Source organism: Macaca fascicularis, chromosome 2 (assembly GCF_037993035.2).
Source record: "Macaca fascicularis isolate 582-1 chromosome 2, T2T-MFA8v1.1".
NCBI classification, from domain to species: Eukaryota; Metazoa; Chordata; class Mammalia; order Primates; family Cercopithecidae; genus Macaca; species Macaca fascicularis.
Genome location: NC_088376.1, coordinates 2,987,577 through 3,005,269, shown reverse-complemented (window position 1 = coordinate 3,005,269; position 17,693 = coordinate 2,987,577). Strand labels below are relative to the sequence as shown.

The window sequence follows — 17,693 nt, the reverse complement described above, 5'->3', positions numbered from 1 at the left end:
GAGCCCAGGCTGCCCACTCGCACGGAGACTAGGGGGCTTTGTCTGGGCGGTGCCGCCTCAACCAATGGGAAGCGCGGCCCTGGCCGAGCCCCCTCGCTCTCCGCCCTCCGGCCGGCCGTTGGGGAGCGCGGCTCTGGGATTGGCTGCGCCGCGGTCTCCGGCGTTCTCGCGCTCTGCTTCCGTGCTGGAGCGCGCCGAATAGATACCCTGTGGGTGTGAGCGCTCGAATCGGTCCCGAGCGGCCCCGGCGCCTTGGGCGTGCGTCCTGCGCGCGGCCGCCTCCAGGCTGCGCCCTTCTGGGGAAGGGTTTGGTGCTGCGCGCAGCGACGAACTCCGCGTTTTTTTTCCCCAGCCAGCCAGCCTGGAAATCTGCCTGTAGTCAGCTGATGCAGAGTCACCCTGCAGTTCCTACTTTGAGGAGTTGCAGAAGCACATATTTCTTTATGGAGGGCCGCCTGCAGGCCTCGCGCTGCCAGGATCCTTTGTGACGCTGCAAATGTCCTGGTGAATGTCCTTCTTTCTACAAGAGGCTTTGGAGCCGGGCTCTGCACAGGGCGTATATATCCCTGGCCGGCAAGGAAGCTGACCCTTGAAATTTGTGAAGCTTTCGTATTCACCCAATACACATTTACAGAGCCTCTGCTTCCTGTTAGGGACCACACAGTAGATATTCGGATGAGCAAGAAGAGAGTGATTCAACATGAGGGTCCTGTCTGTAGGGCGCTCACAGTCCCCGTGGGGATCGGTGGTAGGATGGGGGCTTGTGAATGTTTATAAACAGAAATCCTTCGAATACGACCCTGGCTAGGTAGGTGCTGTTACAAGGCACAGAAGGGAGGAGATTGGGCGAAAGATTTTTGAATTAGGGGATTAAGAAAGGCAGCTTGGGAGAGTTATTTGAACCAGCTGGGACTTGGTCAGATGAGCAAGGCCCGGAAATTGGAAAGTACAGGGCTTGTTGAGGGATGGTGTAGCAAGTGGTTTAATGAGTACAGGAGAAAAGTATAGTTGGAGATATGGTTTGGAGGAGCCAGGTGAGGACTCGGGGGCTCAGCTTGTGTACTCGGGTTTGAAATGCAGTAAGCACTTGTGAATAGAAAGCCTCCTTAATCACTTGCACTACTGTCATTTTTTACACCTACACCAAATATCTTGGAAATGGCTTTGATTCTTCCTTCTTTCATATCCTGCCCTCAATCTGTTGGTAAATGGTAGTGGACTCTACCTTCAATATAAAACCAGACTTACCAATTCTAATCACTTCCATGGTTTTCACCGGGGCTGGCAGCCTTTTTGTACATTTCTAAGGAACACGTTTTCACATCTCACTGGAGTTGTGCAATACACAACCTGCATGACTATACATGGTGGCCCTGGATTACTGCCACAGATCCTAACTGGTCTCCCTGCTTCTGCTCTAGTCCATTTTCAACTTATTAACCCAATGAGAGTTATCTTTTTAAAAATGTAAGTCTGATAATGGCACTCCTCTTCTTAAAACTTTTTTTTTTTTTTTGAGACAGAGTCTCGCTCTGTTGCCAGGCTGTAGTGCAGTGGCGTGATCTCGGCTCACTGCAACCTCCGCCTCCCAGGTTCAAGCAATTCTCTTGCCTCAGCCTCCTGAGTAGCTGGGACTACAGGTGCACGCCACCACGCCCAGCTAATTTTTGTATTTTTAATAGAGACAGGGTTTTACTATGTTGGCCAGGATGGTCTTGATCTCTTGACCTAGTGATCCACCCGCCCCGGCCTCCCAAAGCGCTGGGATTACAGGCGTGAGCCACCACACCCGGCCAAAACTCTCTTAATTCATTTAATTATGTACTGCCCAGGCATAGTGGCTTACACCTGTAATGTCAGCACTTTGGGAGGCTGAGGTGGGCAGATCATTTGAGGTTAGGAGTTTGAGACCAGCCTGGCCAACATGGTGAAACCCCATCTCTACTAAAAATACAAAAATTAGCCAGGCATGGTGGTGCATGCTTGTAACCCCAGCTACTCAGGAGGATGAGGCAGGAGGATCACTTGAACCCGAGAAGTGGAGGTTGTAGTGAGCCAAGATTGTGCCCCTGCACTCCAGCCTGGGTGACAGAACAAGATTCCATCTCAATAAATAAATATTGTCTGTTGTGTCTGTTGTGTGCAGGGCACTGTTGTACATGTTGTACAATGGTGAACAAAACAGACCAAAATTCCTGTTCTCAAAGAGCTTATATTCTAATGAGACTGAATGACAGCAAACAAGATAAATATGTATAACATATAGAATGCTATAATGTAATAAAGTGCCAAGGAGGAGGAAAAAATGGAAGCAGAGAAGGCGGATAGATAGTCAGGGTTGGGGTGAGATAGACGGGGTGGCCAGAGAATGTCTTAGTAAACATTTTAGTAAAGGACTGTGGATATTGGGGCAAGAGGGTTCTGGGTAAAGGGAACAGTAAGGACAAAGGCCCTAAAGCAGGAGCTGGCTTGCCATATTCCAAAGACAGCAAGGAAGCCACTGTGACCAAAGTACAGTGAACAAGGTAGGAATGAGGCCAGAGAGACAATGGAGACCCAGAACATGGAGGGCCTTGTAGGCGAACTCTAGATTTTGGCTTTTGCTCTGGCAGGAGTTTGGTGAGGCGTGACATGATCGGATTTATGTTTCTGCACGATCCTGCAGGCTGTGTTGAGCGGAATCTGGAGGAACTACAGTGGAGGCAGGCGTCTAGTTGAGAGCCTATTGCAATAATCCAGGCAAGAAGGGATGAAGGCTTAGACTAGGCTGGTAGTGGAGGATCCTAGATATATTGTGAAGGTGGCATTGATAGGATTTGCTGAGCACCGGGCTGTGGAGTGTGCAGGAAAGAGGAGTCAAGAATGAGGAAGATTTAGAGGAACAGGTCTGCAGGATAATAGCACAGGCTCAGTTTTGGACAGGTTACGTTTGAGATGCCTAGTAAACGTTCAGGTGATGTTGGATGCACAGTTGTCTGAATTCAAGGGAGAAGGTTGGGTTGGAGGTCAACCTTTGGGAGTTGGCGGCATGCGAATCTTATTTAAAGCTATCAGTGCTCGTCATGGTGCTGAGAACAGACCAAGAACAGAGTCCGAGACTCCGTCATTTGGTGGCCAGCCTTTAACTTGGTAGGCAAGCCCTGTTCTCCTAGCGATAGAGTGCCCGCTTGACCTGGCAGTTGTAATTATGGCAGTTTTGACAGCTCGGGTAACACTATGTCTTGGGGAAGGACAGAAGAGGAGTGGAATGGGGGAAGCACATGTTCCTGTTGTCATTATAAGGTCGTTATAAATGAGGCATTCTCAGAATAGAGGTCCAAACTGAAAATTAATACACCTCATACGCTGTTGGTGGGAATGTAAATTAGTACAACCACAACAGAGAATAGTTTGGAGGTTCCTCCAAAAACGAAAAATAGAGCTACTATAGGATCCAGCAGTACCACTGCTAGGTATATACCCAAAAGGAAGGAAATCAGTATATGGAAGAGGTATCTGCACTCCCATGTTGGTTCCAGCACTTTTGACAATAGCTAAGATTTGGAAGCAGCCTAACTGTCCATCAACAGATAAATGGATAAAGAAAATGTGGTGCCTCTACACAATGGAGTACTATTCAGCCAGCAAAAAAGAATGAGATCCTGTCATTTGCAACAATATGGATGGAACTGGAGGTCATTATGTTAAGTGAAATAAGCCAGGCACAGAAAGACAAGCTTTGCATGTTCTCACTTATTTGTAGGAGCTAAAAATTAAAACAGTTAAACTCATGGCGATATAGTAGAATGATGGTTACCAGAGGCTGGGACGGGTAGTGAGGGTCTGTGAGAAGATGAGATGGTCAATGGGTACAAAAAAGTTAAAAAGCATGAATAAGAACTAGTATTTGTGAGCATAACAGAGTGACTACAGTCAATACTAATTTAATTATACATATAAAAATAACTAAAAGAGTATAATTGGATTGTTTGTAACGCAAAGGATAAATGCTTGAGGGGGTGGATACCCCGTTTTCCCTGAGGCGATTGTATGCCTGTATCAAAATAGCTCATGTACCCCATAGATATATGCAACTACAATGTACCCACAAAAATAAAAAGTTACAGATAATGATGTTCTGCCTTCAGTGTGTTTTAGCTGCTATTGATTTGGCGGCAAGTAGCGGAAACTATCAGCTGACTTACATTACACAGAAACTGTAAAGGCACAGCCCGGCTTCCAGAGCTGGGGGGCAGGAGGGCAGCGGCGGCTGCTGCTGTTGCTTTTCTCCCTCCCTCCACCTCCGCCCCTGCTGCCTTCTGCATGAGCCTCTTACCCCCCTACCCCCTGCAGATTGGCTTTCTCCCTCTCTTTGTGGCTTCAGGGCCCAGTGGAGTATAGCTGCCATCCTCCAGCAACCCCATGGCATGGCCCTGCGCCGCAGAGCATGGTTCGCATTCTCTCACGGTGCCAGGGGACAGAACAATGTGTTCACCTTAGGTCTGATGTCTCTTCCTGGCTCAGTCCTCCATGACCAAAGCGCAGTCTCTGCAGCTGCAGAGGCCAAATCCTATGGGGGAGGGGCAGGTCTGAGAGGAGGGGCATCAGGTGAGCAGGACAGACCCTGGAAAGGTCGTCACTGCAGAGACTGTATTTGTGGTGTGTTATCGGAGGAGAACTGGTCATCACCCAAGCCTAACCTGGTGCCTGGAATGTCTCTCAGGACAGTCAAGGTGTCTGCAGTGGGTGTGCCTAATGTTAGACCCTTGGCTTTTATTGAAGGCCCCTGTGAAACAAACTATGTGAGTGTCACGTCTGCGTGTATGATACAGTGGTGGTGAGAACATTGTCTACTATATCACTTGAGTTCCTGTGTAATTATTTCTGACTTTTGTTTCAGAATGGTGCTTCTCTGAGGAGTCTTAGGTGTCTTTTTGAATGAGGGCTTGAAAACTTGTCAGGTTTCCCTTTGGCATGACCTCAAGGAAGCTCCCATGTATAGCTGAGCTGGGCTGGAACTTTCAAGCAAGACTCTACGAACCATTCGGAAGAGGAATGGCCAAACATATATATTTATATATCATATAAATACATATATATATAAAAATACAGTTCTTTGATTATAGTGCATATGTGTGTGTGTATATATATATATGGTCAGGAATCTCAAAACTCAAATGCCCATAGTATCCAGGCAATTAACAAAGATGACATGGATAGTTTTAACGTAGTAAGTACAAACTGTTTGTATTGAGTTCGAGCATAGCTTAGCTGCCTAGTTACACTGTTTTTTAAAACATCAGGCTGGCCAAACAAATCAGCCAAGTAGAATGCGTTTAGGTAGGCTGCCAGTTGTAGGATTTGGGAACCTGACACAGAAACTGGCTGGTCTGAAGCTCTTCAGTGTGGGTTCTCTGCATTGGAGCCTAAACCCTGCCTCAACCCAGCTTGCCCTCCTCAGGGGCAGGACCTTCCCCTCCCACTTGGGAGTGCCAAGGGCCCATGTAGGCCTCATGTCCAGAAACACCTGAGTTCTCTTTCCTGCCTCCTGTGACCCTGTTTGCTGCGGATGCCCTGCCTCTGTTGAGAATGTTAGCACTGGGAGTGCCTGCCCCTTTGAGGGGAGCCCCTGCTGCTGCCTCACAGGAAAGCCCCAGCCATGACCTCTGCAAGATAGTCATGTCAGAATGGAACACAGCAAGCCCAGCAGTGAGGCAAGGACGCACACACTGTTTTCTTCTTTTCTGGAGTAGGAGTGTTTCCATGAGTTATACCTTGACAGTGGAGAGGGCCCTTGAGAGAAGGCCCAAGTGCTTCTAGCAATAGAAAAATGTCTCCAAGATTCCAGGTTGCTATGTGAGCATTTTGATTCTGTGACAGTATCTTATGAGTTTGGTCCCTGGGAGTCAAGCCCCCTGTGCTCAGTCACCTTGGGGCAACTAATTACCTGACTTTCAAGGCTGAGGAGACTGAGCATCCGCCTCCCACAGCCATTTCTGTTCCCAAACTAAAAGGCAAGAGAATGGTGTGTGAAGTTTGAGAACTTATTATTTATAGAGAATAAGGCCTGGCACAAAACATGAAGATGGCAGACAGCAACCCTGCAGTCCTGGGAGCCCTGCAGTGGAAATAGCTGCATGTTTCAGAAACACGCATGCAGCAGACCACATCGAGAACAGTGCGTTGTCCAAGGGACTCAGCTTTTATGCACTTTTAACTATTTTGACTTTAGTACTTTTAGATATTGCTGACTTCAAGGAAAACAAAATGGAAAGCAGCTGTCTATTTGGAGATCATATTAAAGCATTTTCTGCCACAGGCATTGAGCTAAGGGGTGGAAAGGACTTTGATTATAGATGACTGGATGGGAAGTCTCCCAGTGATGGTGACCTCAGACTCTGGTCCTGGGTCTTGGAGGGAGGAGGTAGAGATGTGTGTGCTCAGCCAGTACTTTGATGGCAGGAGGGGTTTCCTCATTAAAAAGTCTGAGCCAGCACGGGCCTGTGCCTTCCATAAAACTATAAAAAGCCAGTCTGGGCTCCATTCTGCTGTTCTCTGCAAGGAACTTTCCATGGAAACTTCTTTTGTGGCCACAGGCCAACTTTCCACCCCCAGACTGCCCTGTGGGAACTCACTCAGCTCCCATCCACTCTCCAGGGCCTCAGAGTGCCTCCTCTGCGTCAAGCTCGTTCTAGGCACTGAGGATTTGGTGGTGAACCAGGTGGACAGGGTTCCTGGTGTCACTGAACTTATGATCTGGTAGAGGAAGATAAAGTAAGTAAACAAGGTAATTTTGGATTAAGGTAGCTGCTATGAGAGTGATTTTACAGAGAGCAACCTGTGTGTTGAATGGGAGCCACTTTAGTGAGGGAGTCAGAGGACTCAGCTTCCAGGATGAGGGCAGAGGAGGACCCAGGACTCTGAGGCAGGAACACTCTAGCATAGGCGAGGAGCTCTCGGAGTCAGTGCTGGCTACGGCACAGTGAGCAAAGAGGAGGGTGGCCTGGTGAGCTAGGGGCCTCCAGGGAGGGAGAGGCCAGCCCCAGTGGGCACGGAAAGTTCTTTAAACACATAAGTCGCATAGCTTGACTAGAGTTAAATAGGTTTCTGGGCTGCTGTGCTGAGAATGGGGTGTGGCAAATAGGGGCAGGAGTACAAGCGAGAGTTTACTGTAGTTTTGGAAAGATAACACCAGAGAGATTCCTGCCTGCTTTCCTTTCCTGAGGATTAAACAAATTAAACCTCCCTCCAACAGGGCGCATGGCAGTGGTTGCTTAGTCAACACTGCTGACCTCTGGCCCCAGGGGGCTGGCTGTCAGTCAGGTTTGGGGTAGCAGCCAACAGGCAGGGGAGGAGCCTCCCAGGCAGTACCTTGTTCCCGGGAACTGTGTGACAGACTACAGCCAGGTAGGCAGAGGAGAGGCTAGAACCCATTCAGCAGCCCGCCTGCCTTCCCTTAGGCCTGGAGGAATCACTGTTAACAGAATCGGAGGGCAACGCATGTCCGTGCTGATCAGCAGTCAATAATGCTGAAGAGTCCTGGCGCCCAGTAGCCTTAAGGTGTTACTAAGAGATTCTTGTTGCAATAAGGTTGCTTTAACCTCAAATGGGGAGGGACGCGGAGGGTGTGTATGTGTGTGTGTGTGTCTGTCAATTACAAGAGTCTCTTATTTGGCAGCTCCAAACTCCATGCTATAATGAATTACTGATTAATTCAGCCTCAGAGCCAGAGCCCCCTTGTTTGTTGGGATGGGGGAAAGAGGTGGACAGCTGAGTCAGATGCTATGTGGCATGGGGCCAAGCTGCCTGCAGGGGCAGGTGGGCACCACAGGTGGGTGTTTCAGCAGGTTAGAGGAATAGGATTTACCGAGTCAGAATCCCTGAGGGGTTGGGTCCTCGAGTCTCCCAGCGGTTGGGAGTTTGAGGATCACTGATGGGGCCACCCTGCTCACGTTATGAATGGGTGATGACTTGCCCAGGGTTGCCCAGTGCGTTCGGTGGCACAGCTAGAGCCAGAACCCAGGCTTCCAGGCACCCTGGCTCCTGACTCTTTCTATCATGGGGCTGCAGCTTGAGAGAGGACCCAGAGCGGACTGCCTGGTACCAGGACTGGAGCTGGGTGGAACAGATGCAGCCCAGTTTGACTTTCACAACCTGAAAGAAACATGACTACTCCTGATTAAAGCCCTGAAGGCAACAAAGTAATGCTGAGGGTGCGTTTGTGTTTCAGAACCACTGGGAGGAACTGGGCCATTCTACCACCTGTCGCTACCATGCTGGCCACCCGCCTCTCCAGACCCCTGTCACGGCTCCCAGGAAAAACCCTAAGTGCCTGTGATAGAGAAAATGGAGCAAGGTAAGCAACTAGAAGTGGTGGTGGCTTTGAGGGTGACTTTCTGGGCAAGCAGAGCTTTTCACACATGGACGGCGTAGGCAGTAATGAGGCCTGATTCTCAAAGATGTCCCTCAATACCTATGTCTCCCAGCAGAGGAAACTCAGAGGTGTCCTGGGAAGACATATTCCCAGGACACACAGGGCAAAGAGGAATATCTTTCATAACCGCTTTTTTTTTTTTTTTTTTTTTTTGACGGAGTCTCACTGTGTCGCCAGGCTGGAGTGTAATGCGTTATCTTGGCTCACTGCAACCTCCGCCTCCTGGGTTCGAGTGATTCTCCCAACTCATTCTCCTGAGTAGCTGGGATTACAGGTGCCCGCCACCACGCCCAGCTAATTTTTATATTTTTAGTAGAGATGGGGTTTCACCAGGTTGGCCAGGCTGGTCTTGAACTCCTGACCTCAGGTGATCCACCCGCCTCGGCCTCCCAAAGTGCTAGGATTCCAGGCATGAGCCACCGTGCCCGGCCATAACCACTTCTTAAAACCCTTTTTATTTTGAAATAACTTTAGACTTACACAAAAAATTGCAAAAATTGTTGGAAAGGGTTTCTGGATCCCCTTCAGCTAACTTTCCTAAATGTTAACATCTTACAAAACCATACTGCAATGATCAAAATCAGGAAATTACCACTGATAGAATACTATTAACTAGTCTGCAGACCTCATTCCAGTGTCGCCAAGCAGAGGCTGACGGACCTTTTTCTGGTCCAGGATCGAATCCCGCGTCTCACATGGCACGGAAGTGTTATGTGTTTTTAGTTTCTTCCTACCGGGGACAGGTCCTCAGTCTTTTTCACTCACGACCTTGACACTCTGGCTGGTTATGTTGTACAGTGTCTCTCAGTTTGGGTTCGTGTGGCAAGAAGCCCGCGGCAGTGAAGTGGTACTTTTCTCAGCCCATCGTGCCAGGAGGTACATTATTTTATGTGGCTCATCACTTTAGCCACCTGGATAACTGTTCTTTTAAAAATTTATGCATGAAATCAGTTAACTGAAATGTCCCAAGACTTCACTGAATCATTTGTGTGATTTTGAGGCAGCTTTATGTAAGTACAAATTAGACAAGCAGCTGTTCTTCTTTGAGAGCTTCTGGAATTGCCTTTTCCCAGGGGATTCAGTGGGCTCTGCTGCCACAGTTGACTCTTTTGCAGTCTGAGCAAGGAAAAAACAAGAAATGCCTTTTTCTTTCTGTTATATTTGAGGGGAGTGAAATTGAAGGTTAGGTTAAATTCAAAGTCCCAGGAGCTAGAACACTGATATTTTCTAGGCCAATAATATGTTTAGAAGAACATGCATTTAGACTGAGCCTCTGTTGCCCAGGAAATGTGGCAACCTCTTGGCTCAGAGCAACCTCTCCCTTCCGGGTTCAAGCAATTCTCCCGCCTCAGCCTCCCGAGTAGCTGGGACTACAGGCATATGCCATCATGCCCAGATAATTTTTTGCATTTTTAGTAGAGACGGGGTTTTGCCATATTGGCCAGGCTGGTCTCGAACTCCTGACTTCAAGTGATCCTCCTGCCTCGGCCTCCCAAAGTGCTGGGATTCACTGCACCCAGCCAGGCTTTTAGCAGCATTTGCTTGAATTTATTTCTGAGAGATACAGAGGCGTGGCTTGGAGTTGGGGCTCCACCTACCTGAGGACCCCGCGTGAGAAGAGTTTAGAATACCCCACTGGCACAGGTGGCAGGAGGCCCCTGCCATCAGAGCAGGGACGGAGCTTGGCTTTGTTGAAGGGCTTTTGAAAGAAGGTGACTTGCTGCAATTGTTTTTTCAGTGAGTGATTAATAAAAATGGCAAGATCTGTCTCCATGATGGCTTTTAGAGATTTCTGGAGTTTTTTTTACAGAGGAGAAAATAATCCCACAGGAAGTTAAAATACTTTTACAAAGGTTTTGTTCTCAAATTTAAGGAAAGTGAGGCATTAGTCAAGCTCCTGGCTCACTTGAGGGGAAAGAAAGGTTGTCAAAGGGAATTCGGAATCTTGTGGATGGACTGAGAAGTAACTTGGTTAGGTTGAGGGGTTAGGTTAGGTTGGCCTGGGCGGTGGGTGGACAGCCGCAGAGCTGAGTCAGAGTAGAGTCAATGTCACAGGGTGAAGGCGTGGGCAGCGTGGAGGGGGACCCAGGTGCAAAAGGAGGCTGTCATGGTGGGTAATTACCATGCCTAGGATCCCACAGGACGTCTTAGTGATGGGGAAAACCTTTGGCCTGATCATTTTGCTTGAATCTCAGTTGGAAAGGGCCTCATACTCGTCTCCACCTGTGAGTAAATCTTGCTGATAGCATCCTTAACAAGTGACCTTATAGCCTCTGTTTGAATATGTCCAGTGATGGAGAGGTTAGTACCTCTCACAGCAGGCCTCCTATGTTTGGACATCTCTTTCATGCAGTCCTTATTGAGCAGAAATCTTTTCTTCTGTTAATGCCACTCCCTGTTCTCGGGTCTGCCCCAGCATTCACACTGAGCGAGTTATTCCCTTCTCCCCAGGGCACTGTGCCCTCTCAGTACCCACCCACTCACCTACTCTTTTTCCCCCCACGTGGTTTTTCCTTGTTTATCTCTCATGGTTTGCCCACTATCATCCAGGACTGCCTCCTGAATGATCTGCACTTTGCCTGTGCTGCTTCTTAAGATGTGGTGCCTGAACAAAACACCACCACTGTTGACATGCCCAGAGCAGGCGTCACCCAGTACACATGGCTCCGTCCAGATGAAAACCTTCCCAGGAGTGGCTGGATAAGGCCCCCAACCCCAACACCTGACAACCTGCTGTGCTTACTGGCTCCCCATGGCCCTTCGATTTCAGATTTCTCAGATTTCCAGCTTTGCCAGAAGACTCTGGCATCCCTGGAGCAGGTGCCTTACCCTCACATCTGGGACCCGCCTCCTGGACTTTGGTCACCAGTGCTCAGCTCCCAGGCCAGGTGCAGCGCATGATGCTCCCAGGGTGGCCTGACCCAGGCAGAGTAGAGAAGGGCTCTTGCCTCCCCTATCCTAGTTTCTTTCCTGTCCAACCCAGGCTCACATAGCTTCTTTTGGCCGCCACATCACATGTGTGATTCATGGTCAAACAGGCTGAATTTTTTTCACAGATGCTGCTGCGAGGCCATATTTCTCCCGAGCTGCACCTGTGCCACTGACCTGTGTTCCTCCTAAGCCCCGTCTTGTTAGATTCAAATGGACTCATGGCTCCTCTCAGCAGAAAACTGGGTTACTGGTTATTGTTGCTGATTCCTGATGGGGACAATAAAAGGTATAGGCACACATACTGGTAAGATAGAGAAGCCAGAATGAAAGCCCTGGCCAGCATAGGGAGCACTCTCAAATGCAGCCGGGACGGCCAGGGCTCTGAGGACAGCAGGCTCTTCCACAGGGCCTTGGGGAGGTGCCAGACTGCACCTCTTCCTCCCTCTCTAATTCTGTTCCTGGGTTAGGGCAAAAATCAGGAAGCTCTCGTCTTTTGAATCTCACAGCCACCCCTTTGGGTTCTCCCTTCAGAAAGTGTGTTGACCAGCAGGGTACGGTGGCTCACGCCTGTAATCCCAGCACTTTGGGAGGCTGAGGCAGGTGAATCACCTGAGGTCGGGAATTCGAGACCAACCTGTCAAACATAGAGAAACCCCATCTCTAATAAAAATACAGAATTAGCCAGGTGTGGTTGTACATGCCTGTAATCCCAGCTACTTGGGAGGCTGAGGCAGGAGAATCGCTTGAACCCGGGAGGAAGAGGTTGCAGTGAGCCGAGATCGCACCATCATGCTCCAGCCTGGGCAACAAGGGCAAAACTCTGTCCCCCAAAAAAAAGAGAAAGAAAGAAAGTGTGTTGACCATCTTGAGCTTAACTTGTGCCTCCCGGGAGACCGAGACCGGCGTAACTGTTGGTGTTAGTGGCTTGGTTGGCCAGCAGCTTGCTGTCACTGCAGGATCCTCCTGGGCAGAGGAGACCCTCCAGGGAAATACACAGTATTTTATGTGCTGGTTTTGGGTCTAACGCCTCATGGGCATTCTTAGCCCTGGGAGACCAGTGTATCTGCTGGGATTGCTTCACACTGAGAGTAGCAGGAACCCCTAGAAGTCCAGGGCCACTGTGGCTTTGGGGAGCCCAGGCTCCTTGTTTTTTTCTGCTGTGTTATTCTGAAGGCAGCTCAGGATCTCAGGATACTGTGATAGTCCTCCACCTCCAGCCTCAGTCCAGGCAGGAAGAAGCAACGCACCTGCATTGGGAAAGCAAAACTCAGCAATCACAGTCGACCTCTGCTTGCACGCTATTGGCCAGAGGCAGGTCACGTGACCACCAGGTGGGTGGTGGTCTGGAAAGAGTTGGGCACATGCTGTCCCGGACAGAATCCAGAAATTGGTTAGTGAGGCAGATGAGAAGAATGGATGCTGGCAGGCAAAGAGCAGTGTCTGTCACAGCTCAGCTGGGCTGTGGCCTCCAGCTGTTCACAGGGATATTGGGGCTTTGGCAGTCAAGAGGCTCAAAGGGGAACCCCCTGGGGATAGGCCTTTTTTTTTTTCTTTTTCTGTAGGGCAGAGGTATTGAACTTTGGTTGTGGGTTAGACTCACCTAGAGAACAGTGAGGGAAAAGTATCTGTGCCTCATCCCTGGGTCAGGAGTGACGCCGGGCAAAGGAATACTTTAAAGAACTTCCCTGTGATTAAAAAAAAAAAAATCATTCTATGGAGAATCTCAAACAAATGCAAAAGTAGAAAGCGTTATATTAATCGCTGGTGTACCTATCACCTGGGTTTCCATAATTATCAGCACATGACCAATCTTGTTTCAGCTGCGTCTCCGTTTTCCTCCCCCTCCCCATACTAGATTTTTTTCGAAGCAATTCCTGGACGCGGTATTTCATTTGCAAATATTTTAGTATTTATCTCTAAATGATAAGAACTCGTTTTATTAATATAACCACACAACCATGATCACATTTCCAAGTGATTCTGATAAACAGGGGCCCAGAGAACAACTGCTCTGAACCTAGATGAACCAGTTCTTCCCCCAGGACCTTTTGTACTGGAATCCCCTGAGGTGAATGACACACACAGATTTCTGGGGCGCCCCTTCCTACTGAATCAGAATGTCAACAGGAGGGGCCTGGGAGTTTGCTTTTTAACAGGCCGTGAGCCACTGCTCCCGGCCACAACCTTTTTGCTTTTTATTACTTTAAAAAATGTCAGGTAGGTTGGGCACGGTGGCTTATACCTGTAATCCCAGCACTTTGGGAGGCCAAGGCAGGTGGATCACTTGAGGCCAAGAGTTCAAGACCAGCCTGGCCAACATGGTGAAACCCTGTCTCTACTAAAAACACAAAAATTAGCAGGGCATGGTGGCGCATGCCTATAATCCCAGCTACTTGGAGCCAGAGGCACGAGAATCGATTGAACCCGGGAGGCAGAGGTTGCAGTGAACTGAGGTTGCACCACAGCCCTCCAGTCTGGGTGAAAGAATGAGACGCTGTCTAAAAAAAAAAAAAAAAGAAAGAAAAAAAAAGTTCTAAGGGGGTGGCCTTTAAGGAGACAGGAATAAATCATCTAGTTCCACTAGGGATGTAACTGCCTAATGGGTTCACCTTGCTCGCTGCCTAGACAGAACTGGTTTATTAAGACAGAGGAATTGCAATAGATGAAGAGTAATTCACGCAGAGGCGGCTGTGCAAGAGACCAGAGTTTTTACTCAAATCAGTCTCTCCAAGTATTCAGGAATCGAGAGTTTTTAAGGATAATTTGGTGGGTGGGAGAAGGCCGGTGAGAGAGAGTTGATTGGTTGGGCCAGAGATGCAATCATGGGAAATTGAAGCTGTCCTCTTGCGCTGAGTCAGTTCCTGGGTCGGGGCCACAAGATCAGATGAGCCAGTTTATCCATCTGGGTGGTGCCAGCTGACCCATCAAGGGCAGGGTCTGCAAAATATCTCAAGCACTGACCTTAGGAGCAGTTTAGGGAGGGTCAGAATCTTGTAGCTTCCAACTGCATGACTGTAAATTATAGTTTATAATTTCTAATCTTGTGCCTAATTTGTTAGTCCTACAAAAACAGTCTAATCCCCAGGCAAGAAGGAGGTTTGTTTTGGGAAAGGGCTGCCATCTTTGTTTTAAACTGTAAACTATAGGCTGGGCACAGTGGCTCACGCCTGTAATCTCAACACTTTGGGAGGCTGAGGTGGGCAGATCACCTGAGGTCAGGAATTCGAGACCAGCCTGGCCAACATGGCAAAACCCCGTCTTTACTGAAAATACAAAAATTAGCCGGGCGTGGTGGCAAGTGCCTGTAATCCCAACTACTTGGGAAGCTGAAGCAGGAGAATCGCTTGAACCCAGGAGATGGAGGTTGCAGCGAGCCAAGATCGTACTACTGCACTCTATCCTGGGTGACAAGAGTGAAACTCCATCTCAAAAAAATAAAACTATAAACTATAAACTAAGTTCCTCCCAAAGCTAGCTCAGCCCACAGCTAGCTTGGAATGAACAAGGACAGCTTGGAGGTTAGAAGTAAGATGGAGCTGGTTAGGTCCACTCTCGTTCACTGTCTCAGTTTTTCGCAATGGCGGTTTCAATGACAGCTTCTCATTCTTTCTGCAGAGCCACACTGGGGGTCGTGGGAAAACAGAGCGATGCTCTTTGGATGGAGTCATTCACGAGCGTCAGGTGTACCGACCACACTATCCTGCTCACTCAAGGCCATCCACACGCAGACTTAAACTCCAAAGAGACTCCTGTGTGGCAGAGCAAAAGGACAGGGGGTTACCTTGGTGGGTTTTCCTAGAGAACCCTCATTTCAGTCTAGTGAATTTAACGTTCTTTAAGAACATATTTTAATAATTTTTTTAAAAGCTTAATATGTTGAATAGGTAATATATTCACATGGTACAAAATTTGAATGGCAGGCCGGGTGCGGGGAGCTCATGCCTGTAATCCCGCACTTTGGGAGACCGAGGCAGACGAATCACTTGAGGTCAGGAGTTCGAGACCAGCCTGGCCAATATGATGAAACCCTGTCTCTACTGAAAATACAAAAATTGGCCGGGCGTGGTGGCTCAAGCCTGTAGTCCCAGCTACTCAAGAGGCTGAGGCAGGAGAATTGCTTGAACCCGGGAGGCGGAGGTTGCAGTGAGCTAAGATCGTGCCACTGCACTCCAGCCTAGGCAACAAGAGTGAAACTCTGTCTCAAAAACAAAGCAAAACAAAACAAAAAACAAAATGTGAATGCCGTAAAATGGTATACAGAAACGGTAAGTCTATCTCCCATCTCTTTTCCCCCATTACCACCTGCTCATTCACCACTCCCTCCTCCACTTGTCATTACTGGGTTAATATTCGTTTAAAAACTAACAGGACCTCTGCTTCTGGGAAGATGGAGTAGATGTACTTTTCTCTATTCTTTCTGTTAAGTACAACTAAAAACCCTGGATATTACATAAACTATAAATAATTTAGTAAATATGTAATATATAAAAGGCCTCTTAAAAGGCAGAGAGAAGAAGGCAGACCAGCTAAGGACCTCAGGACCCAAGAAACAACACAGTGATGAGTTCTCTAGGTTTTCTTTTTGTTTCTTATGTCCCAGATTTGGAGTTGAAGAAGCTGGCAACCCAGAAATGCCGGTAAACTCAGATGCAAAAAGCTCCCCCAAAAATTTGCTCTCTCTAGCCAAATGACCAGCCTAGTAAGACAGAACATGTGGGTTTATTCCAGGGATATAAGGATGGTTCGTTATTTGAAAATGAATCTCATCCACCAAATTAATGAACTAAAAGAAGAAAACTTACATGATGCTCTCTATCAATGCAGAAAATGCAAAATTTAGCACACATTTATGATTTCAAAAATCTCAGGAAAAATAGACATAGAGGGGGAATTTCCTGAACTTGATACAGGGTATACACCATAAGCCTTCAGCTAACATACTTAAGGGTGAGACTGAATGCTTTGCCCCTAAGATGGGGAACAAACCAAGGATATTAGTCTCACCACTTATCCAACATAATGCTGTAATTTCTAGCCAGTGCAATAAGGTAAGAAATGGAAATAAAAGTCATATAGATTGGAAAAGAAGGAATAAGACTCACTATTTGCAGATTACATGATTGTGTACATAGAAGATCCCGAGGCATCCACAAAAAACTCTCTCAGAACTAATAAGTAAGTTTAGCAGGGTTACAAGATACAAGATAACACACAAAAATCAATTGCATTTCTGTATACTAGCAATGAACACATGGATATCAAATTTTAAAACAATACCATTTCGGCCAGATGTGGAAGTTCCTGCCTGTAATCCCAGCGCTTTGGGAGGATGAGGTGGGAGGATCACTTGAGTCCAGGAGTTCAAGATCAACCTGGGCAACATGGTGAGACCCTGTCTCTGCAAAAAATACAAAAATTAGCTGAGTGTGGTGGTGCATGCCTGCAGTCCCAGCTACTGGGGAGGCTGAGGTGGGAAGATTGCTTGAGTGTGGCAGGCCGAGGTTGCAGTGAGCTGAGATCACGCTACTGCACTCCAGCCTAGGCAACAGAGTGAGACCCTGTCTCAAAAAATAAAATAAAATAAAATAAAACAAAACAATACCATTCCTAGTTGCTCAAAAAAAGAGAGAAATAGGTGTAACAAACATGTTACACATAATAAAGCATGTGTAGGATTTGTTTTTTGTTTTGTTTTTGTTTGGTTGGCTTTTTTTGAGACAGAGTTTCGCTCTTGTTGCCCAGGCTGTAGTGCAATGGTGTGATTTCGGCTCACTTTGACCGCCTTCTGGGTTCAAGCGATTCTCCTGCCTCAGCCTCCTGAGGAACTGGGATTACAGGCACCCCCACCACCACCACGTCCGGCTGGTTTTTTGTATTTTTAGTAGAGTCAGGGTTTCACCATGTTGGCCAGGCTGGTCTCGAACTCCTGACCTCAGGTGATCCACCCGCCTTGGCCTCCCAAAGTTCTGGGATTACAGGCATGACCTACCATTCCTGGCTGCTTGTATCGGATTTAAATGCTGAGAACTACACAACACTGATGAAAGAAATCAAAGATCTATGTAAATGGAAACCCCATACTGTACTCAGGAATTGGAAGACTCAACAACTTTCCCCAAATTGACACACAGGTTTAGCACACTTTCTATAAAAATCCCAGTCATATTTTTTATAGATAAAGACAAGATTACTCTAAAATTTATATGGAAAGGCAAAGGAAATAGAATAGCTAAAAGAATTTTGAAGAAGAAAAATAAAGTAGCAGCACATATATCAATGAATCAGAATAGAAAATCCAGAAATAGGCCCACCCAAATATGCCCAACCAGTTTTTGACAAAAGTGCAAAA

General features: G+C 47.7%; 1 protein-coding gene across 3 annotated transcripts in view; it reads left to right on the top strand.

The window, feature by feature from the left end:
- The window catches only part of BDH1 (3-hydroxybutyrate dehydrogenase 1), a 64,462-nt gene that overhangs the window by 20,670 nt on the left and 26,099 nt on the right, over positions 1-17,693 (top strand). For 2 of the 3 annotated variants that reach the window (XM_005545329.5, XM_005545328.5), the window contains exon 2: positions 8,210-8,335. In XM_005545329.5, coding sequence (XP_005545386.2) covers positions 8,253-8,335 — 83 coding nt within the window. In that variant the 5' untranslated portion in view covers positions 8,210-8,252. Of the gene's footprint in view, positions 1-6,627; positions 6,754-8,209; positions 8,336-17,693 lie in introns of those variants that run through there. The other variant, XM_065539682.2, reaches the window with a different exon arrangement.